The sequence below is a fragment of the Microcaecilia unicolor genome, chromosome 10 (assembly GCF_901765095.1).
Source record: "Microcaecilia unicolor chromosome 10, aMicUni1.1, whole genome shotgun sequence".
Taxonomy (NCBI): Eukaryota; Metazoa; Chordata; class Amphibia; order Gymnophiona; family Siphonopidae; genus Microcaecilia; species Microcaecilia unicolor.
In genome coordinates, this window is record NC_044040.1 from 193,881,174 (window position 1) to 193,906,368 (window position 25,195).

At 42.3% G+C, this 25,195-nt stretch overlaps 1 protein-coding gene across 4 annotated transcripts in view; it reads right to left on the minus strand.

The window, feature by feature from the left end:
* The window catches only part of ZBBX (zinc finger B-box domain containing), a 182,708-nt gene that overhangs the window by 83,034 nt on the left and 74,479 nt on the right, over window positions 1–25,195 (minus strand). For 3 of the 4 annotated variants that reach the window (XM_030217100.1, XM_030217098.1, XM_030217099.1), the window contains exon 10: window positions 16,074–16,112. The exons of the other annotated variant lie outside the window; for it this stretch is intronic. In XM_030217100.1, coding sequence (XP_030072960.1) covers window positions 16,074–16,112 — 39 coding nt within the window. The remainder of the gene's footprint in view (window positions 1–16,073; window positions 16,113–25,195) is intronic. 4 annotated transcript variants of the gene reach the window in all.

Here is a 25,195-nt window from a genome sequence, read left to right on the forward strand (position 1 = left end):
ATTCCAGAGCTTCCTTTCAATTGAAAGAGACTCGCCTCCTGTGCATACGTATATGGTCCACATATCTTCCCTCTCCCATCTTTCTTCCAAAGTGCACAAATTGAGATCTTTAAGTCTGTCCTCATACGTAGCCGCCCTCTGGACCAACTCCATCCTGTTTATATCTTTTTGAAGGTGCAGTCTCCAAAATTGTGCATAATATATTAAATGTGGTCTTACTAGAGTCTTATACAGGGGCATCATCACCTCCTTTTTCCTATTGGTTATTCCTCTCCTTATGCAAACAAGCTTCCTTCTAGCTTTCGCTGTCACCTTTTCTACCTGTTTGACCACCTTAAAATCATCACATACAATCACATCCAAGTCCTGCTCCTCTTTCATGCACAAAAATTCTTCACCCTCTAAACTCTACCGTTCCCTTGTGTTTTTGCAGACCAAATGCATAACTTTGGGGTTTTTTAGCAGTAAATCTAAGCTACCAAATTCCAGACCATTCCTCTAGCTTTGTAAAAGTCCATCCTCATAGTAGCTTGTTTCAGTTGTTTCTTTAAACAGTTAAAAGTAATGACAAAGTGTTTCCAATTTATGACGACGAAGGGGTATTCAAACACATCATAATTTTCTTAAAACTCACTCTCAATCTATACTTTTGGGTTACTTCATACTGGAGCTCATCAGCAGCACTGTGTTCAACATGTTTAGACCTTTGCTTCAAAGTCAATTCACAGAATAAAAACAGATTGATTTTTTAGGCATTTTCAAAATCAGCAAAACTACTATAATCGGACAAATCTGGACCCATTTTACTTATCATGGTCCTCATTAAGGCAATTTGTGGAAATGGAGCTAATTTGAATTTGCTATGAGAGAGAGTATGAAGATCTACTAAAAAAGTAACCAAGAATAAGAAGCCAAAATTCTTGGTTGCATATTTGTAAGTATGACATCTGTTGGTGGAAAGTCCTCTTTCTTTTTTTTTTTTTTTTTTAAGTATGTCACTTTTTGACTTTTCTAATTTTTATCTTTTGAGTATTTTATTTTTACATGTTTTTATTTTTAATTATTTATGCATGTTCATGTGCAACAATTTAGATTGTATTTTTTTTTGTATCTTTGTATGTATATTACATAGGGTTTGGTAACCCCTGATGCAGCCTATTTGATGAAACATGGCCATGTCAGTCTATTCCAATAAAGAGTCTACTTTTTCATCAATTGAAACCTGAAAAGTCCTTCCTTAAAAATAAGACCTGAACCAATTTAGTACTGTTCCTGAGAGCCCTGTCTCTTCTTGTTAGGAACAGTGTATAATCAATAACATCGAATGCAGCCGTCAAGTCTAGTTGGATTATTAGGACATCTTTTTGATTGTTTCTTTGAATGACAATCTCACTCAACATTCTTACTAATAAAGTTTCTGAACTGTTTCCACTACAAAATCCTGACTGAAAAGGATAAAAAGCATTACTCATGTCTCAAAAGTGTAGAACTTGTTCTGCAACTGCCTTTTCTAATAATTGTGAACGAAAAGGAAGGTTTGACACTTGGTGAAAACTTGCTAGGACAGATTTTAGTAAAGTTGACCTTTTTTTTTAGCAGTGGTCTAGCCACTTACCTTTTCCAAAAGGTCAGGGACTAATCCCTCAATTAAACGAGGGAAAACCTACACCAGGATTCCTTGATCAATTTCTGGGGAATTATATCTGACAAAGATGAATGACAATTAACTGATGAAAGCAAATTGCCCAACATTAAAGATAATGGAGTAAAATGGGAGCATACACGAATCAAAGAGCTATTCCCTTGACTATTCTGAGTGTTACCCAAAAGAGGCAGCGAAGCAAAATAGTGAGGAACAATCAGATAAGCTGTGTAGGCTGAGTATCTTTTTTAAAGACAAAACCAGAAAATTGATCTGGTGCAACTTTAATCCCAGAATTTAAATAATTTTCTTCAGGTGAAAGAATTTTTGCAAAGGTCCTAGTTTATATAATAAGACCTAATAACTGGGTTAACAGTAAAAATAACATTTTTAACAATAGCTTGTGTTAATTTCTCCCCTTAAAGAGTCCTACACCATCTGTATCAGAAAGAGCAAGAACCTTTTTGAAATATTTCTAGCAAATATTCTGGAGAAGCTAAATGTGTACAAAAAAGCAAAAAAATTATATATATATATATAATTTTTTTTTACCACAGCAAGATTTTCAAATGACTAGTGCATAAAGTTAGGGCAGTGTTTTTTTTTTTGTCCTACCTTAATATGCTTAATAAGTCAGTTAGTGGTCTGAATATCTGCTAACTGGCTAGAGCCAAAGTTTCCCCATTCTTCACCCTCCTGGCCCACTCCTAATCTCACCAATTAGGAGTTGGACATTTAACATACCACTGAATATTGCTGGTTAGCCCTGACCAGGTGATTAAACGGGCAGGAGCTTCTCCTGACCATTTAAGTTATTTTGAAGATTCAAGCCCATTTAAAAAATATATATATTTTGCTTCCTGATTAGCTACAAAAACTACCCACCACTTGGATGCAGAAAGTATAATGCTTACAATACATTTTCACTGTTTTGGGACAATTTGCTGAAACATCTTGTGTGCAGACGCTGCTGCCAAAGTTTGTGCAGGGCCTTGTAACGGAGCTAGTGTTCATGATCTGCGGGTTGAGGAATGTCCCTGCTGTTTCTGCACCATCTACCTTTTAGCTTTACCAGATCTAATTGCTTCTCTTCTAATTGCTCTGTGATTACCATCTGTTGAATAGCAGCTGTGCCAGATCCCTATGATTCCAGATTTATCACCTACAGAAAATAGAGAGCTAGTATATTATTATACCTATTTTAGGATATTTGAGTGGGTTTGTTTGCTCCTTGCAGAAGAATCTTGCAAAGAACTGTGAGCTGTAGGCCCTTCTAGATTTGTGTCCCTGACATAAAGCGTGTGCAGCTTATTGTTTATCTGGTTTTTAATTCCTATCTTCCATTACCTCAGTCTAATCAGATGCTGGTGTTAATTTTCTATAACATGCTATCTATATATTCAAGATAGTACAAAGCTTACTAAGCAATTCGGAAATGTGCATAGCATGAACAAAGAAGGCCTTGCTACAGCCTGTAATTTAGTACTGGCTGAGTTTTCTACCTGCACAGTGGAATCTCAGGCCATTACATGGAATAGCAGACTTGTAAGAACAGACCATTATTACTTAACAGCCTGCCCTATGGTTCCATCAAAGTTTACGCAAGTTGAAGCAACAGGTACATTGTGGTGAACAATGATGGAGTAAAGCAAGAAACCTTGAATGTGCTCCTGCTTACAGGGAATAATGTACATGCATAATCACGCTTACTGAGAACAATAACAGGGCGCCTGGTTTAAAAGGGACAGTAGGCACCTACTTAAGTGTTTTTTTATCAAGACACAAAGAAACTCATTTTCAAAGCACACAGACTTACAAAGTTACGTGATAGTCTTTATAAAATACTAGCCTAAGCAGTAGAAGTTGTGCTTATTTACCAAGAGTACACACTTATTATTGTTCTTGGTGCAGGTATAAATGTACATGGCTGGATTAACTATGTTATAATCTACGCACATATTTGTGAACTCCATCCCTGTACACGCCTACTGGCAAAGTACACACCATCATGTCATGACATGTACATTTACAAAGTAAGAAAGTGATAGGAGATAAAGACTTGTATTGTCCATCCAGTCTACCCAACAAGGTGCCAGAGCTGTACCTGTCACACTATGGAAGTTACCCCCCTCTATGCTATGTTTACAGTATGAAGGACATTTACATTTTGTTTTGATTTCCTCCTCTTTCCATATAGGGATTCTGTGGGTTTATCTCAAGCTTTTCTGAATTCTATCACTATGCCCATCCACCTCCACAGGGAAGATATTTCAGGCATCCACCACACAGTCTCTGTGAAAAGTATTTGCTGATGTTATTCCTAAGTCTACTACCCTGCAACCTCAATTCATGCCCTCTAGTTCTTCCACCTCCCTACCTCTGAAAAAGATTTGGTTGTATATTAATCTCTTTTTGAGTATTTAAACCTTTAGTATCTTCCCTGTCCCTCCTATTCTCTAGCGTATACATATTCAGGTCTTCTTCTCATATGTCTTTTGGCACAAAGCCCATACTGTTTGTGCTGTCTTTTTCTGAACTGCCTCAAGTCTTTTTACGTCCTTAGTGAGATACGGCCTGCAAAAGTGAACACAACATCCTAAGTGGAGCCTCACCAAGCCTCTCTAATATTGCTTTTCACATACAGTGTTGTTACTCCACCTTTTTAGCCACATCTATTATTCTAAAATATGTATCCCATGGATAGGAGTCAATGAACCATGTCTCTATGACAGCAACAATATCCAAGTCTGCCCTTAATACCGGGGCTTACAGATCCTGAATTTTTTTGTTTAGACTACAAGTGTTTGTACTTGGATATATTTTATTGACACTCATCTCCTGTATAGCATTTCACCTCATCTTCCCTTCTACTTTGTTGCTGATGTGTTAACTAAGATAGTTTTATTATTCTCCTCACTGCTGTCATGTTTTTTTGCTTTTGCTGGTGATGCCTTGCTGAATCCCCCTGCTTTCATTTGTCATCCCCACCCTCTAGTTTAGAGACCAGCACCTGGCAGATATTTGAATGCACTTTAAATTTTTAGGCACCCATACAAATTAAATGCACACTCACAAATGCACATCCCTAGTTGCTGCTCATACTTTAAAACACTTGTTATAAATTGTGAAAACTTCAAAAATGTGTGATGTAAACTGTCTGTTCAGACACAGCTATACTTCAAGTGGTATGTTTATTTAATGCCTTCTTTTCCTATATAATAATACTCACCTCCAACGTTCTAACCTGCCTGGGACCGTGGACCCCTCGGATGTGGTCTGCGCTAAGCCGCTTAGAACGCAATGACATCAGTAACGTCACTGACAGCTGATTCCCAGTTTGGTTGTCGCGTTCCTGTGCTGACGACAACCAAACTTCTCTTCTCGGCTGCGCCAGGGCGTTGCTTGATGATCATCTGTTCAAGTTTCTGTGCATGCGTCTGACATCAGACGCACACACAGAAACTTCAACAGATGATCATTCAACAAGCATCGCCGGCGCAGACGAGAAGAGAACTTTGGCTGTCTTCAGCACAGGTTCGCGACGGCAGCGGGGGAGGGTTTTCTGCAGGAAGAGGGGGTCGAGAGGGTCGCGGCACAGGGGTCCAGGGGTCAGTAACGCGGAGGGGGGATGTTGAAATCGGAGGGGGAGTCTGGAACTCGGTGGGAGAGGCGTGAGGGGGTCTTGAACTGGGAGGGAGGTAGGGGCGTGAGGGGGCCTTGAACTAGGAGGGAGGGTGTGGAACTCAGAAGGGAGGGAGGCAGGGGGGTCTGGAACTCAGAAGGAAGGAAAGGAAGGAAGGAAAGAAGGGAGGGAGGGGTCTGGGGAGGGGGGTCTGGAACTCGGAACGGAGGGAGGGGGGATCTGGCACTCGGGAGGGGGGGGGATTATCTTGCTAGCGCCCGTTTCATCGCCTACTGAAACGGGCCTTTTATACTAGTAAGAAATGCCCGTTTCTGGCAAAAATGAAACGGGCGCTAGCAGGGTAATCCCCCCCCCCCCCGTCCTCCCTCCTGAGTTGCAGACACCGCCTCCGTTCCGAGTTGCACACCTCTCCTCTTCGTCCCTCAGTGACGTGGTTGCGAGGGCCGCCCCGCCCTCAACGTCATCGCGTTTTGACGTGAGGGCCGCCCCGCCCTCAACATCATCGCGTTTTGACGCGAGGGCGGAGCTACAGTGACTGGAGCCTGCAGGCCAAACCGGATATCTCGGGCGCCTCAAGTTTCCGGCTTGAGGCTTCAAAGTGCCTTTTATATATATAGATTTTATGTTTACTTAGTAGTATGTGCATTTGCTGTCCTATCAATCTAATGGAGCACCTTTCCTTTTCCTTTTTAATTTAGTATTGTAAACCACTGTGTTCTTATTAAGGTAAAGTGGTATAGCAAATTTTTAATAAACTATAAACAAATTATTTTTAAGTCCTTTGCGCACACCATTTTTCACACTTTATTATTCCATTTTTCAGTATCATTTCATTTACTCCCAGACGGGCTATGTGTACTTCGGAAAGCAGGTCAAAGTCTGGCTCTTCTCCCAAGCCTATAATACATAGGCCCCCAAATTCTATAAATGGCGCCTTAAGTTATGCGCATTAATTGGCTGCATGGCCAAATTATGCAAACTTAATTACCAAGCCAATCAGCGCCAATAATGGTACCTAACAACCAATTAGTGCCACTAATTGGCTTTAAATTAGAATTTAGGTGAACAACTTTCTAAGTGTATTCTATAACGTGGTGCACATAAATTCTAAAGCACGAAGCCAAAAAGGGGGCATGGGTATGGAATGGGTGGGTCATGGGCAATTAAAAAAAAAAAAAAAAACTATGAGCACTATTATAGAATACACCCAATCTGCACCTAAATTAGGTGCAGGTATTTAGGCCTGGTTTTAGGTGGCCTAAGTGGGTGCACCTAAATTTTAGTCAAAAGGACAGCTGTTAAGCATATTTTATAAACAACACCTAAACTTTAGGCGTAGTTTATAGAATCACGCTAACCACGTGGTTTTTCAACACCGATTTTTAAGGCGCCATTTATAGAATTTGGCCCAGGATGACTGACTATATATACTCCACTCTGCACCTGGTCTAGATTACTACACATACTATAACTTAGACAAGTTCCTTATATGTTGTTTAACTGTACAAAGAACTTGCCTTGAGTTTAGTCACCCATCTATTTATCTCAACTGACTCTGTACCATCCATCTTGTCCCCATCTACATATCTGAACTTGGCCCCTCGGCTATATGGTAAGCTGTATTGTAGAAAAGCATTAGCATCATATCTATTTGAATATTCTAATTCATGCTTATCAGATGTTTAATTAGTATTATGCTGACATCATATATCTCTTATTTGAATTTCAGTGCTGTTAAATGTGTATAGTTTTTATACTGTTTCATGGTAGTCCGATTATTAGGTTTTAATTTGCTGTTCTCAAGTTTACCTCATTTATTGTATCTGTGTTTGTATTTAGTCATTTTTTTCTATTGTTATGCTGTTAACAAAATTGTAAGTTTTATGTTAAACTGTACCTGCTGTACACTGCCTTGCGTAAATCTCTTCATAAAGGCAGTTAATAAATCCAAATAAATAATGACACCTTCATTAAAAAGAGCAAAACAAAAGAAAGCTATGGTTTGGATTTAAACATCAAAGGAGTAAAGCAAAATCTGTCAAAATGTTTACATTATGTCAATGTATTTATTCATTTTTAAAGTATATACTTGTTTTAATTTTTAATTATTCACAATTTTTAATTATCTAATAAGTGTAGGTAGTCAGTAGAAGGCATCACTTCTTTTCAGAGTGGTGCCTCCTGAAATTCCTAAAATGCAGAACACAAATTGCTATTTTTTTTAAAATCAAACCCAAGAGAATAATTTTCAAAAGTATTTATGCTGGACAGAAATTTGTCTTCACGATATGCATGAAAAGATAAATGCAACTAGTCTTTATGCACAAAGTTATCTGAACAAAGGTGTTCTCACAGACAAGGATGAGGATGGGGTTAGCAATTTATATATATATATATATATATATATATATACATACCTTTATAAAATATGCACCTGTTGTGTGTAAATTAAACTTAGAAAAATTATATATAGCATTTATGCATCCAAATGGTTACAAAATTACCTTCTAAATGTGTAGTATCATGCTTTAGAAAACTATTTACTAGTAACTAACTGACTGGATAAGGGGGAAAAGGGAAATGGGACTTGATATACCTCTTTTCTGAGGTTTTTGCAACTACATTCAAAGTGGTTTACATATATTCAGGTACTTATTTTGTACCAGGGGCAATGGAGGGTTAAGTGACCTGCCCAGAGTCACAAGGAGCTGCAGCCCCAGGATCAAAGTCCACTGCACTAACCACTAGGCTACTCCTCCACAGCATATGCCAAGCTGTACAAAGAATTATATCCACTTTGCATAGGCTGAAGGCTTCAAGTATATGCCTCCAAAATAACGGAGAGATGTGTATGTATCCTATCACATTCCATGGATAGCATATATTTCCTATGAGGAAGGTCACTGAAGGAGGTTATCTACTTGCAACTGACTCTGCTGCCAAATGTCTTTGCCTCTATTCGGGACATCCAGCGTATGTTGTGATAAACTGCCATAGTGACAATCATGTAAATAAAAGTCCCTATAATTGAGTGAGAGAGAGAGAGAGAGAGAGAGAGAGTGTGTATATATATATATATCTTTCAACTAAATCGTAGAAGTTGCTTAGAAACTTCTGAATGCTCAATTTACTTCTAAAATAAATGCATTTCTGAAGAAATGTTAGGTGTAACTTATGTCAAAACACAAAATATACTTTCCTTTTCCCTCCTAGACCAATGCCCTGAGGTTTGTAGTAGTTTTGTGAACCATTCCAAGGATATATTAACTTTCCATTATCAAGTAAATTCCTAACTTTTGGAAGAGGCTCCAAGTACTACACCTAAAAGTTTTAAAATCCATTCTGACTTCTAGCAGAGAGATGTTCATGATGCACAGTTCCAAAAGAGCTCCAAATGCTATTTACCAACACAGGAAAAAAGAGTCCCTGGCATTTAAATTACCCTCATAATCATGAAGCACATAACTTCAAATTTAAACAAAATTCATTTTCTCTCAGGACCATATCAGAATACCATATGCCCATGGCAGAGAATTTCAACATTGACAATTAGGTTTGAATACTACTTCACATCAGGAAAGAGCCCTTGCTCTCTTCAGCAAGGATCTGTTATTGTATCCCCAAATATATATAGTACAAAATTCCTACATATGGCACAATCTTCAAAAGATGCAATCCAACAGGAAGTGACTCTTTAAAAATTTCAGCTAACACTTGAGCTAGATCCCAATTCATAGACTGATATGCTGAGATTTGGGGGAGAAAATAAAATTTAGGCAAATCTTTTGCATTCAGTCACACATAATAGTAACATGGATTCATTATGCTTATGCTTCTTGGTGCACAAAAATAAAGCAACACTAGAACTGTAAGTTAAACTCAACATTTTAATTTTTCACAGAAACACAGAGTAGTAGCTACTATCTGTGTCTACTGCTTTTGTTATACAAGATCTTAAAGTGCTGCAGCTGCTCTTGATGATCTGAGACATCCTTCTCTGGTACAGGCTTTCCCATGGCTAGGTGCAGATTTTGTTCTTGACATGGGGTATCCAGTATTGTGTGACAAATCATGAGTCAGCGTGCCATCAGTGGGTAACAATCTGAATCCAAATTTATTAATTGCAAACTCCAGTCTCTTCATGAGCTCTGTGAAATATTGCATACTTAAGGCCATTGTATGATTGGCATTTACTTGTTCAGCATGCAAAGTCAGGGTACGATTAGCTAGAATGTCAATATTACGAGTCAAAGAAAGCACTCCAGAATTGGCTCTGAGAACAGCATAGTAAATCCTTTTCAAATGTTTGTTTCTAGAAGCTATTCCAGATGCCACTAGACTGCACTGCTGCTGCTGGGCCAAAAGAAGTTCTTTCTCTGGGTCTTTAATTTTCTGACTTGACTGACTACTAGGCTGAGTCTGGATGGTTGATTCAGGGTCCACATTTAATTCGGCCGCCTCACCCCCTTCAGGCAACTTTTCCTCTCCTACCAAAGGACTAAACTGTAAGGTCCCCCGACTGGAATCTAGGCCTCCGTTCTGGTCGACTGATGAAGACAATGCTGAGTGAAAAAAAAAAATTACAAAAATAGCAGTTATGAAGAACAATGTTTCCACTACCCCAAAATGATTTACATAGGAAAGATTTATATGAAGCTCAAAGTAATTTTGGTTTGTTTTTAATTCACAAATTTTTGACTTAACTTACCCAAGTTGTTCTGGCTTTCATATAGTTCATCTATTCCTACCTCTCAAATCATTCCACTTGCAGGTGGTCCCCAAAAAAGCAATATCATAGTAAAAAAAAAAAAAAAATTCACACTTCCTGTTTCTTGGGAATGACTTCTCACTGTTAGCTTCCCCTTTTTCTCCAGATTTGAACATCATGGCGACCCTATTTCAAATCACCACAACACATGATCTTATTTAGATCATATTTGGGAGTAAGTGGATCATTTCAAGGCTTGTACCCAAACTGTACTAGTCTTAACACAGACCCAAACAGTTTTTCTTTGCCTACAGATGCCTCAGCTATTATTTGCAGTATTTTCTACTAAGGATCTATCATTTTCTTCTCAAATACGCTGGGCATAATTTTTCTCAGAAACAGAGAATAGCTTTTTTTTTTTTTTTAAAGACATGCTTTGCCCAAGCAATAGCACCTATTGGGGAGACTCCATCTGTTTGTCGTACATGCACATAGGCACAAAGACATACACAAATACATGTTTCATACAGCCTCCGTCACCCTAATGCAAAGCTTCCCAATTTGTGGGTCAGGACCTCAAATAGGGTCACAAAACCTACATTTGAGCTTATCCCAAGGACTCAGCATGTGTCTCCTCTGCTTGATACACATGAATCTAGTGACAATTTTGGACACATCCACCCTTCCCTCCTCCTTCCTGGTTTCCCTTTTTGTCCCTTCCCCATCCTCCCCCCATTATTACTTATGCAGGTTTTCTGATATATTAGCTTAATATTACTGCATCGGCATCTGCGGTGCACTGTAAGCCACATTGAGCCTGATCTGTTGAGAAAATGTGGGGTACAAATGAGATAATAAATAAATAAATGACCTGGGTGAGCTCTCCATTAAGTGCATCATTATTCTGCATCTCTGGAGAGGGGGGGAGGATTACACAATTTTATTTGGCCATCATCATGGGTTCCAGCCACAGAAAGATAGACAAGCACTGCCCTAATAAGACACATTTTACCATGTCTTTCCACACATGCATGAGTTTGCAAACTGAGGAAGGGAAAATGCACATCACATTGACACCCCCCCCCCCCCCCCCCCCCCCCCGAATTCTATAAAGCTGGGAACCCAAATTTCTAACTAGTGTGCAAATTTGGGCATGCAAGTTATAGAATGGTGCCTGTTGCACATCTAAATTGTTAAATTAGGTGCCAATTGGAATTAAGTACCAATAACAGACTAACTGGAGTTAATTGGTGATTGTTTATTTTATTTATTTATTTGGGTTTTGCTTACACCTTTTTAGTTACACTGGGTATTTCCCTGTCCCTAGAGGGCTCATAATCTAATTTTGTAACTGAGGCAATGGAGGGTTAAGTGACTTGCCCAAGATCTAACAGAAATCTCTGACAAAATATCCTTGGGCATGAACATCTTAACCTGTTGGGCCAATGCCTTTATGATGAAAATGAACAAAGAGAAAACGCAATGCCTCCACACTCCTCCCAACTAATCTTAACACTTCTGACATCACAATCCCCATATCTGACAACCTGAAAATCCTTGGAGTGACATTAGACAATCATCTCTCGCTTGAAGATCACGCAAAATTCATTACAAAGAAAATGTTCAACATGATGTGGATACTGAAACACGTAAAACCATATCTCCCCCAGAAAACATTCCGGAACTTGGTGCAATCCATGGTACTTACCCATGCCAACTACTGTAATAGTATTTTCTTAGGCTGTAAGAACTAAATCCTGAAAAAACTTCAGACCGCCCAAAACAAAGCAGCAAGACTCATTTTTGGCAAATCACTATTTGAATGCGCAACACCTCTTCGTGAAAAACTTCACTGGCTCCCTATCGGAGAACGAATCAACATCAATGTCTGCACATTGATCCACAGGATTACCCACAGTGAATCTCCAGGCTATATGCTCAATCTGGTTGACCTTCAAACCAGAAACATGAAACTTTGCGAACTTACCATAACCTGCATTACCCCAATTACAAAGGAATCAAGTACAAAACCTACTATGGATCCAACTTCTCCTTCTTAGGCAGCCAACTCTGGAATGCCCTCCCCAGACCCATCCGATCTATCAGCGACTATCTAATCTAGCCTTCCGAAAATCACTAAAAACCCCATCTGTTCAAGCAGACCCAAACTAATCCTATGAACCCATCTACCCAACACATATCCAGGAGACGACGACAACAATGACCCAAATTTCCCTATGCTTATCCCGTGTCCCATCCCCCCTCCCGCCTCTCTACCCCCCCTCCAATGACCTCCTACCCTTTGCTCATACCTCTCCTACTTCCTTCACCCTTGCCCATCTCTACCTACCTATCTCTTTTATTAGTCTGCTATAATTAACTTATATTTTCTCTATCAATATTCTGTAATCCATATTATTATGTAAGCCGCATTGAACCTGCTTTGAGTGGGAAAGCGCGGGGTACAAATGTAATACTAAATAAAATAAATAAAAAGAAGCAGCAGTGGGATTTGAACTGGCCACCTCTGGATATCAAGACTGGTGCTCTAACCACTAGGCCACTCCTCCACTCTCCTGGTGCTCTAACTACTAGGCCACCCCTCCACTATAATTTGTAGTTATGTAAGTAATTTCACTTAGGCACTATTCTATAAGCTTAGCACTGGATTCAGTAAACAGTGCCCAAAGTTAGGCCACTGCAAACAGCTGCTCTAAATCAGTATTTTACAAATGGCATGCACCCATGGCAGAATACTTGCTTAGTGCAGATCTCACAACTAGCACGAGAACTAGATTTATACCTGCTGAAATCTGGTTTAATGCCAATACCCTGTATCTCACCTTTTGTAGGCCTGAGGCCTGGACAGGCCATGAACCATCTTTTGTGAACAATACCGTCATGGATTCTGCATAATTTCCTGGAAGCACTGTGCTAGCTGACATCATCCAAGGACATGCTGTCCACCTGCACTAGCTCTGTCTCGTGTGAAGCTGTGGCAGAGAGTTTCACAGAAACTTGGGAATGAAGTCATCCTCGTTAGCTAGACATCCTGTAGCATTCCAAGGGCCCCTCATTTTGTGATTGTATATCAACTGCTGGACTGATGTATACGGTGCCAGATTGGTCCTGGATTGTCACCTGTGGACCATCAGGGAAGAGCCAACACTGGGCTTGGGAAAGAGATTTGGATCGGAATGAGAGAGAAGAAGACATACGCATCTCTCTGAGGAGAGTGACTGAACTGTCAGTATCACCAATGAACGGTATCTTTCTGTGCTGAGTTCAGCACAAGTAAAGATTCAGGAGCTGATTATTTATGGCTTCTACCAGACTCAGAATCCAGTTTCCTGTGCAGGGCAAGGACTCGTCGGACTATACCCGATACTTACACAGTGGGGAATCACTGAGGAACAGCTACAGCCCTCAAGAGGAAACAATTCATTACCCATCTGATGCTGAACCTGTAGACTTCTAAGGGTGAGAGAAAGGGATTCTTCTATGGTATCTGATGCTGAAGATGTGGACCTCTAAGGTTGAGAGAAAGGGATTTCTTCTATGGTTCAAGATTAGCCAGTTACTTGTCTTCTGCTTGCCAAGGACTGGTTATTACTCAGACACATGATCTATAGCCTAATATCTGGTAACTTGTAATCTCTTCTCAGGAGCATGGTATGTGTGTGTATATGAAATGAGTCCAGAGTATTACTCGCAGAGTAATTTTCTGTTACTATATTTGCATCTGCACACCCAACTTAGTTGAGGATATGACATTATTTTACAACATCAGGCCTAACGTCTGGCAACACCAACTGATCCGCCCATACTCCTCCTACAGCTATGCCCTTTTGAGTTGCGCGCTATGAAATGTAGGTGCAGATGAATAGTGACTGGGACAGATGCATACACAAATCCAAATTGGTGCCAAGTCCCAATTAACCCCATTTTTTTTTTAAAACTCTGTAACAGCTTATAACAAAGAAACACCTCCTGCTGGCCAAACAGGAGAAATACACTTCAAGACAATTAACGTAGGAAAATATCCAATACATTTTACAGGCTTAAAACACCCTGTTTCTTCACAATAGGATATTACAACAGAAAAGAACTGCATGGTCCATCCAGTCTGTCAAGAAGGTGGCGAGAGCCACATCTACCACTCCATGCTTGTTACAGTCATTCATGATTAAACAGTAGTTAGCAATTTTCCATCATGCCAAACACATATAGGCAGTTAAATATGATGTTGTCTGGGTGCAGTATATGTGTATACCAATAATATTGCTAACAGCATTTAACTTGCTAATTTCAACATTAAGATGTCTTCCCCTCCCCCCCTTTGAAATGCACAACACACTCACTCATTGCATAAGATATTATTGTGATATAAAATACGCACACATCACTGTCATCTATCTTTTGCTATTTATGGGACACAAACCAAAGATGTCTGTCCGGCACTGGCCTTAGATCCCAACTAATAGAGTTGCTGAATAGGCACCACTTTTACCTATCATAACATCTCAACAGTCATGTTTTGATTCCATCCTCTTTCTATTTAGAGATTCTCTGCATTTATCCCATGCATTTTTTTTATTTTATCAGCATTTTTGTCTCCACCACTTCTACCAGGAAGGCATTCCATGCATCCATCACCCACTCTGTAAAAAAGCATTTCCTGACATTACTCAAGTTCACCACCCTGCAACCTCAATTCATGTCCTCTAGTTCTACTGTTTCCCCATCTCTGGAAGAAATGTGTTTGTATAGAAACATCACCTTTCAAGTGCTTAAATGTCTGAATCATATCTCCCCATCTCTCCTTTCCTCTAGGGTATACTTATTCAGATCTTCCAGTCTTTTCTCAAGTGTCTTTTGGCATAAATTCTGTATCATTTTTATCACCTTCCTCTGAACCAATTTAAGTCTTTATGTCCTTGAAGAAATACACCCTCCAAAACTGAATACAATACACCATGTGGGGCCTCACCAATGAGCATCAACACCTCCTTTCTTCTACTGGTTACAATTCTATATGCAGCCTAGTATCCTTCTGGCTAAAGCCATTGACTTTTCATATTGTTTTACCGGCTTAAGATCCTCAGACACTCTCTCCCCAAAGTCTCTCTCCTGATCAGTACCCATCAGTCTCTTGCCTCCTAGTGTATACTTACTTCTCTTTTGGATTTCCACACCTCAAGTGGCATCACTTTGCATTTTGCATTAAATTTTAACTGCCAAATATTAGACTTGGCATTCTTCTAATTTTGAAGATCCCGTCTCATATTTTTCACTCCCTATCCACTGTTGGAAATCTTGGTTTCATCTGTAAAAAAGCAAACTTTTCCTTCTAACCCTTCAGCAATATTGCTCACACATATATTTAACAGAATTGGCCCCAGTACCGATCCCCACTACTTACCTTTCTATTGTCTGAGAAAATTCCAATTACCACCACACACGACTGTCTGTCAGTCAACTAGTTTCCAATCCAATTTATCCATGTGCCTCCTATGAGGAACTGTGTCAAAGGCTTTGCTGAAATCCAAGTAAACTACCATCTAGCTCATGTCCATGATGCAATTCTCTAGTCACCTAGTCGAAGAAATCAATCGTGGCACAATTTTTCTTTTTTTACCACATTGCCATGGATCTTATAACCCGTTGGTTTCCAGAAAATTCTCTAACCTTTCCAACCATCAATTAAAGCTTACCAGCCTACAGTTACCTACTTCTATTCTGTCCTCAGGTTTGTGAAAAGGAAGCACATCCACTCTTCTCCAATCCAGTTTCTTTCCCATTTCTTAAATTCTGGGATGGATCTCATCCAGCCCCATGGGTTTGTACACTTTCAGTTATGTGGTGTGACAGACCCGTCCACTCATACCAAGAACCTATCCTATTCAATGATGAGTTCTTTTCTTTTAATTTTATTGCTTCTAATCCACTAAGACCTGTTTGTGATTGGCAATATATCAAGTATGAATAAACTTAAACCTAAACAAAGCTCAATTTTTCAATTATTTCATAAACACTTTCTTCCATGAATGCTGCAATATCTACTCCATTCACATATGCACCTTTGTCAGCTGATAGAGGTCCTTTTCCAGGATTTTCTTCTGTGAAGACAAAAATGTTTGTTTAGCATGTGTCCTCATCACACTACCTAACAGTTCATAGCATCTTTCACCCTTACAATTCTATTTCTACCCTTTCTCTGTTCACTAATATACCTGAAAAAAAGTCTTGTCACCATTCTTTACATCTCTAGCCATTTGTTCTTCCATATGAGTGGAGGAGTGGCCTAGTGGTTAGGGTGGTGGACTCTGGTCCTGGGGAACTGAGGAACTGAGTTTGATTCCCACTTTAGGCACAGGCAGCTCCTTGTGACTCTGGGCAAGTCACTTAACCCTCCACTGCCCCAGGTACAAATAAGTACCTGTAAGCCGCATTGAGCCTGCCATGAGTGGGAAAGTGCAGGGTACAAATGTAACAACAACAAAAAAATATGAGCTTTCCCCAGCCCTATTTTTCTTGTTACTTCTTTCAGTTTTATCCAGTATTCTTTTATGTGTTCTTCTTGCATTATTTTTTTATTTCATAAAAAAAACACCTCTTTTGCCTGTATTTTTCCAGCCACTTGTTTTGAGAAACTTATTGGTTTCCTTTTTCTTTTGTTTACTTTCTTTATATAAAGATTTGTTGTTTTTTATAGCTCCTTTCAGTTTGGACCACTGATAGTCCATTTTTCTTAACGTCCTCCCATTCCATCAGCTCTTTCTTCAGGTACTCCCCCCATCTTACTAAAGACAGCATGTTTAAAATTCAGGACTTTGAGTTCTGTGCGGCTGCACTTTGCTTTAGATCCTATATCAAACCATAAAGTGTGATGATCACTACTACCCAGGTAGGAACCCACCAAGACATTAGAAACACCATGTCCAATTGTGAGCACAATATCCAGCATTGCCCCCATCCCTTATGGGTTCCACACCATTTGTATAAGCAGAGCAAAGGCATGGCAAGACCACGATTTGGGAAAGGGCATGAGCCCAAAGTGTGTGTTGGGGGGGGGGGGGGCACATTTTGATTCACCCCGCTATAATCCCACATACCTGGGCTGGTGAGGGTCCCCAAGCCTCACCAGCAGCAGCTTTGCTGCGGCGATATTCACTGCCACTCTGCCTGCCCTGCTTTCACACCCCGGTGTGCATGCTCGTTTTTACTGAAACTGAGCATGAGTAAAGCATGCACATGGCTCAATTTCACTAAAAATGAGCATGCCCCGAAATATATTGTCTACATTTTTCATTAATGATCCCTTTTCTTGTCACAGAAAGATGTAGTCCATCATTACAGAATAGCCTTTTTTAAATATATATATATATTGTCCCTCCTCCTATGTGTCTAAAACCCTCTTTTTGGTACCAGGTTTTAAGCCATCTATTGAAGTTCTCTGCATTATATAGTCTTTCCTGATCCTTTCCATAGCCAGGTGGTATTTCCGAAAAAGCTACAGTTTACCAAGGACATCACCCCTCCCCCACCTTCTGGGAAAGGTCTCTACGCTAAAAGTATGATATCCCTGGCCAGGTCATTTGTTCCATCACCCTCCAATGCAAAATGTGAATGTACTCGCGCTTCAGCTTTTTACTTCCATTCATCAGCGCTGTGGAATTTATTGTCACAACAAGTCAGATTGAAAAAATCTTATCCCCTTTATCGTGCCACTGTACTGATGTATTATTTTAAATTAGCATTTGATCTTTGTTGACTATTTAGTCTCCCTTCAAATTTTTTTCCACGGAATCATTGCAGCTAGATTTGAAATTTCAATATTTGTATGCTTTGGCATGATTGGTAAACATGATTGTTTCAATGTTTTTTTAATTTGGTTTTCTTGTATGAAAAGTATATCGGTCTCCTTTCCTATTTTTAATTTAGAGTTCTTAATACTTTGTAAACTGTTCTGATTTGCTTTGCAGTAAGTTACGGTATAGTAAAAATAATAAATGATAAACTCTAGAATCCTTACTCTTCTCTGATCGCACTCAGTATCTGATTTGTATCTCTGCTAGCTGAGGAAACTAGAAAGCATCTCATTATGTTGGGGCTCATGAAGTCTGTTCCCAATTTACACCTCCTCAGAAGGTATGTGTTCCTTTTCCCAAACTACCCACATTTTAACAATTCCTACTGTTAAGTGCCCTACAAAAGTAAAATATGATTTACATTTCATACACAATGAATTATATATCATGTTCACAGCTTTGAGGTTTTAGCACACTGTCACACTACAAATTTACTTCAACATTAGACTGAAAGAAAGCCCAAGTAATTGAACGGGCCAGGCCCTGAGAGAAGCAAGAGTGAAATGGATATCAAGCTGGATTTCAGACTCAAAGTACATCCACAGTCTTGGTAAGCTTGTTTTTAAGGGCATTACAAAATTATACATGAAGAAACTGCAAATTGTTTTTCACTGAAAACTGGTTATCTCTTTGAAAGCACTCTGACTTGTACTCAAGAGTCCATGATGGAACAATGAAGTCCTACTACATTCAAAGAAAACTGATAAAGACAGCAGCAAACACTTAGGCCACATCTATATATATAAAACTCACCCTCAATGTTCTATTGTCTGCTGACGTCACTGAAGCCAGTTCGTATGTTCAAAGCTCTGAAGCCACGAAAATCACAGTCTTTGGGCCCCGCCCTCGCGTCAAACGTTATGACGTTGAGGGCGGAGCAGATTCTCACCTCCAACGATCTACTCAAGCCACAAACTCCGGATTTCCATACTGTAGCTCTGCTCCGCCCTCACGTCAAAACGCGATGACGTTGAGGGCGGGGCACGAAAACCGCCATCCTCATAGAGCTACAACGGAAACAGCAGGGCTGCATGCCACGAACCAGGTAAAACCGCGACGAGCCATGCAGCCATGAAACCCTTGCTAGCGCCCGTTTCATTGCGCTCAGAAACGGGCCTTTGTTTACTAGTTTGTTAATAAATGCGAACGTTTTGTTTCAGAAATATTTTCAGAAACCTATACAACAAATTTCAACATGCTAACTTACTAGTCCTTCGGGTACAATATATTTTTGAAACATTCATTTTAGAATTCCGCATATAATTGCTGAGTGCAATGAAACAAGTACAATGTCAACAACTATTAATTTGGGGAAGGCATTCTCAGACCTTTCATTTTCCCCCCAAACTGCAAGTGAGAGTAGAAACTATTCTAAAATTATCACTATGCAGTTTCAGAATATTAGCATGTTTCCCAAGTGACTGGATAGAAAATCCTGTATAAATTCTCAGCCCAGGCTCACAACTAATACAGAGCAAAATACAAAGATTAGCTTTAATGTGTGAATGGCTATTTCACATAGAACACTGAAATCAGATGTCCAGGTTAGGATGTGCTCAACTCTGGTGGTACTTTACAAAAGGCTCTGTCAAACACAGAGCCTTTTACAGCATACCTATAAGAACATGCAGGAGTCAATGTGTATTTGCCATTTTACAAATATATATATTTAAAAAAATATGAAACCTAAACTCAGGGGCCCTTTAACTAAGCCATGGCAAAAAGTGTCATGCAGCAGTGTGATCGCATCTTTTGGGCACGCACTGAGCCATTTTTTTGCCGCGTCCTGGAAAAGGTCTTTTTTTTCCTTCTTTTTAAGGGGATGGAAAATGGACGTGCATCAAAATAAACAGTGCGCATCCATTTTCAGTCTGAGACCTTATCACCACCCACTGATTTAGTGGTACATAGTAACATAGTAGATGACGGCAGAAAAAGACCTGCACGGTCCATCCAGTCTGCCCAACAAGATAACTCATATTTGCTACTTTCTGTGTATACCCTACTTTGATTTGTACCTGTGCTTCTCAGGGCACAGACCGTATAAGTCTGCCCAGCACTATCCCCGCCTCCCAACCACCAGCCCCGCCTCCCAACCACCAGCCCCGCCTCCCAACCACCGGCTCTGGCACAGATTGTATAAGTCTGCCCAACACTATCCCCGCCTCCCAACCACTAGTCCCGCTTCCCACCACCAACTCTGGCACAGACCGTATAAGTCTACCCAGCACTATCCCCGCCTCCCAACCACCAGCCCCGCCTCTCGATCTCGACTAAGCTCCTGAGGATCCATTCCTTCGGCACAGGATTCCTTTATGCTTATCCCATGCATGTTTGAATTCCGTTACCGTTTTCATTTCCACCACTTCCCACAGGAGGGCATTCCAAGCATCCACTACTCTCTCCGTGAAAAAATACTTCCTGACATTTTTCTTGAGTCTGCCCCCCTTCAATCTCATTTCATGTCCTCTCGTTCTACCATCTTCCCGTCTCCGGAAAAGGTTCGTTTGCGGATTAATACCTTTCAAATATTTGAACGTCTGTATCATATCACCCCTGTTTCTCCTTTCCTCCAGAGTATACATGTTTAGTTCAGCAAGTCTCTCCTCATACGTCTTGTAGCGCAAATCCCATACCATTCTCGTAGCTTTTCTTTGCACCGCTTCAATTCTTTTTACATCCTTAACAAGATACAGCCTCCAAAACTGAACACAATACTCCAGGTGGGGCCTCACCAACGACTTATACAGGGGCATCAACACCCCCTTTCTTCTCATGGTCACACCTCTCTCTATACAGCCTAACAACCTTCTAGCTACGGCCACCGCCTTGTCACATTGTTTCATCGCCTTCAAATCCTCAGATACTATCACCCCAAGATCCCTCTCTCCGCCCGTACCTATCAGACTCTCCCCGCCTAACACATACGTCTCCCGTGGATTTCTATTCCCTAAGTGCATCACTTTGCATTTCTTCGCATTGAATTTTAATTGCCAAACCTTAGACCATTCTTCTAGCTTCCTCAGATCCTTTTTCATGTTTTCCACTCCCTCCCGGGTGTCCACTCTGTTACAGATCTTAGTATCATCCGCAAATAGGCAAACTTTACCTTCTAACCCTTCGGCAATGTCACTCACAAATATATTGAACAGAATCGGCCCCAGCACCGATCCCTGAGGCACTCCACTACTCACCTTTCTCTCTTCCGAGCAAATTCCATTAACCACCACCCTCTGGCGTCTGTCTGTCAACCAGTTCCTAATCCAGTTCACCACTTCAGGTCCTATCTTCAGCCCATCCAGTTTATTTAAGAGCCTCCTGTGGGGAACCGTGTCAAAAGCTTTGCTGAAATCTAAGTAGATTATGTCCATAGCTCGTCCCTGATTCAATTCTCCTGTCACCCAATCAAAGAACTCAATGAGATTCGTTTGGCACGATTTCCCTCTGGTAAAACCATGTTGTCTCGGATCTTGCAACTTATTCGCTTCCAGGAAATTCACTATCCTTTCCTTCAGCATCGCTTCCATTACTTTTCCAATAACCGAAGTGAGGCTTACCGGCCTGTAGTTTCCAGCTTCTTCCCTATCACCACTTTTGTGAAGAGGGACCACCTCTGCCGTTCTCCAATCCCTCGGAACCTTTCCCGTCTGCAAAGATATATTAAACAAATCTTTAAGAGGACCTGCCAAAACCTCTCTGAGCTCTCTCAATATCCTGGGGTGGATCCCGTCCAGTCCCATGGCTTTGTCCACCTTTAGCTTTTCAAGTTGTTGATATACACTTTCTTCCGTGAACGGTGCTCTATCCACTTCATTTTCATTTGTACTATTTCCAGTCCATCGCGGTCCTTCTCCAGGATTTATGGTAAGGTCTCATGTGGTACCTGGGCGATAGGCATGCAGCGCACACACTGCCGTTTAACCATCAGGTGCCACATGGTAGAAGGTAAAATTATGTATCATACCTGATAATTTTCTTTCCATTAATCATAGCTGATCAATCCATAGACTGGTGGGTTGTGTCCATCTACCAGCAGGTGGAGATAGAGAGCAAACTTTTGCCTCCCTATATGTGGTCATGTGCTGCCGGAAACTCCTCAGTATGTCGATATCAAAGCTCCATCCGCAGGACTCAGCACTTAGAGAATTACACCCACGAAGGGACACTCTGCCCAGCTCACCACCGCCGAAACGGGGGAGGGGAATTAACCCAGCTCATCCCCACACGTGGGGGAGGGGAATCCGTCCAGCTCATCCCCGCGGAGCGGGGGAGGGACACCACACCCGCCGATGCGGGGGGATCTGGCTTATCCTGCAACCGCAACCGCGGGAGGAGCCGACTGACCCTAACACCGCCGAAGCGGGAGGGGTACAAAGCTGCCCTACAGCCGCACGAAGCGGGAGGGAGTGCCGGCAGAATTTAAATCTCAATCCAGCCCCGTAAAACGGAGGGGAGAGGAATGCAGCAGCTCACTGTAACACAAACTCGTCTCAACTCTTGAAGAATCCAAGTGAAAGAAGAACTTGAACACGAAGTCCTCCTGAAGTAACTGAAGGCTAAACTTGAACCTAAAATTCAACCAGAATATAAACAGTACAGATATCTGGGAGGGGCTATGGATTGATCAGCTATGATTAATGGAAAGAAAATTATCAGGTATGATACATAATTTTACCTTCCATATCATCAAGCTGATCAATCCATAGACTGGTGGGATGTACCGAAGCAGTACTCACCCAGGGCGGGACATAGAAATCCCTGACCGCAACACTGAAGCTCCAAACCGGGCCTCCGCCCGAGCAGCCACAGTCAAGCGGTAATGCCTGGCAAAGGTATGGGCCTTCCCCGCGGCCACCTAAGCTGCTGCAATGGCTTCCTTGCCCATCTTGCCACTGTAGGCTTAGAAGCCTGCAGACCCTTACGAGGACCTGTAAACAGGACAAACAGATGATCCGATTTCCGGAAATCATTGGTCACTTCCAAGTATCTGATGATGACTCGTCTCACATCCAGAAAATTGAGAGCAGAGTATTCCTCTGGGTAGACCTCCCTACGAAAGGAAGGGAGACAGAGCTGCTGAATCACATGGAAGCGAAAAACAATCTTGGGCAGGAAGGAAGGCACTGTGCGAATAGTCACTCCTGCCTCAGTGAACTGCAGAAAAAGCTCTCGACATGAGAGTGCCTGGAGCTCGGAAACTCTTCTGGCTGAAGTGATAGCCACCAAAAGGACTGCTCTCAACGTCAGGTCTTTCAGAGATGCCCTCGACAAGGGTTCAAAAAGCGGCTTCTGCAATGCTCTTAGCACCAGGTTGAGATTCCACGCAGGCACCACTGAGTGCAGAGGAGGGCGCAGGTGATTAACTCCCTTGAGAAAGCGCACCACATCTGGCTGCGAAGCCAGGGAAGCACCCTTCAGGCGGCCCCTGAAGCAAGCCAGAGCCGCTACCTGAACTTTCAGGGAACTGAGCGACAGGCCTTTGTCCAGACCTTCTTGCAGGAACGCCAACACTGAAGAAATTGGAGCAGTGAAGGGAGAAAGTGAGCCTGCTTCACACCACGCTGCAAAGATACGCCAAACCCTGGCGTAAGTAGTAGAAGTAGAGCGCTTCCTCGCTCTCAGCATAGTGGCGATGACCTTGTCTGAGAAGCCCTTCTTTCTCAGACGCTGCCGCTCAATAGCCAGGCCGGAAGACCAAAGGGGGAGGGATCCTTCATCACCACGGGACCCTGATGTAACAGGCCCTGCTCCACTGGCAGCCGCAGAGGATCGCCGACTGAGAGCCTGATCAAGTCCGCATACCAGGGACATCTGGGCCAATCCGGACCCACCAGGATTACCCTGCCGGGATGCTTTGCCACCCGGTCTAGCACCCTGCCCAACCTGGGCCAGGGCGGGAACACATAGAGAAGCTCTTGTGTCGGCCACTGTTGGAGAAGAGCATCTACTCCCAGGGATCGAGGGTCCCGTCCTCTGCTGAAAAAGCGCGGCACTTGGCAATTGGCCGATGACGCCATCAGATATAGGCTCGGCTGGCCCCAGCGCTTCGTGATGCCCAAGAACGCCTGAGCAGATAGCTGCCACTCTCCGGGCTCCAAGGTATGGCGACTGAGAAAGTCCGCCTTGACATTCATGACTCCGGCAATGTGGGCCGCTGACAGCTGTTCCAGGTTCGCTTCCGCCCACTGGCATAGATTCATGGCCACCTTGGCTAGAGGGGCGCTCTTGGTACCTCCCTGGCGGTTGACATAGGCCACAGCCGTGGCATTGTCCGACAGGACCCGTACAGGCTTCAACACCAGTACCGGGATGAACTCCAACAACACCAACCGAATGGCTCTGAGTTCCAGGAGGTTGATAGACCACTTGCCTCTGCAGGAGACCAGAGCCCCTGCGCTGTCCTTCCCAAGCAGTGGGCTCCCCAGCCCATCAAAGAGGCGTCTGTCGTGACGACAATCCACTCCGGGGTCACCAGAGGCATTCCTGCAGACAACTTGTCTGTCTGCGTCCACCAGCTCAGCGCCTTGCGCACTGCTGGGTCCAAGGGAAGGCGCACAGCATAATCCTCCGACATCGGAGTCCAGCGCAGCAGCAGAGATTGTTGTAGTGGTCTCATATGAGCCCTGGACCAGGGCACTACTTCCATCGTGGCCGTCATAGAGCCCAACAGCTGCACGTAGTCCCAAGCCCGAATAGGAGAGGCTACTAGGAACTAGTCCACCTGAGCCTGAAGCTTGACAATCCGATTGTCTGGCAGGAACATTCTGCCCACTTGGGTGTCGAATCGAACTCCCAGATACTCCAGGGACTGAGTCGGGCGCAGCTGGCTTTACTCCCAGTTGATGATCCACCCCAGGGAGCTCAAAAGAGCAACCACCCGGTTCACAGCTTTGCCGCACTCTGCATAAGAGGGGGCTTGGATCAACCAGTCGTCCAGAAAAGGATGGACTTGAACTCCTTCCTTCCTCAGGAAGGCCGCGATGACCACCATTACTTTGGAGAAGGTCCGCGGAGCAGTAGCCAACCCGAACGGGAGGGCTCTGAACTGGAAGTGTCGGCCCAGTACTGCAAAACGCAGAAAGCGTTGATGAGGAGGCCAGATGGGAATATGCAAGTACGCTTCCTTGATGTCCGAGGATGCCAGGAACTCTCCTGCCTTCACTGCCGCTATAACAGAGCGGAGGGTCTCCATGCGAAAGTACCGAACTTTCAAGGCCCAATTGACCTTTGAGGTCGAGGATAGGCCGTACAGAACCTCCTTTCTTTGGTATCACAAAGAAAAAGGAGTAACATCCCTTGCCAAGCTGATTTTCTGGCACCGGAACGACCGC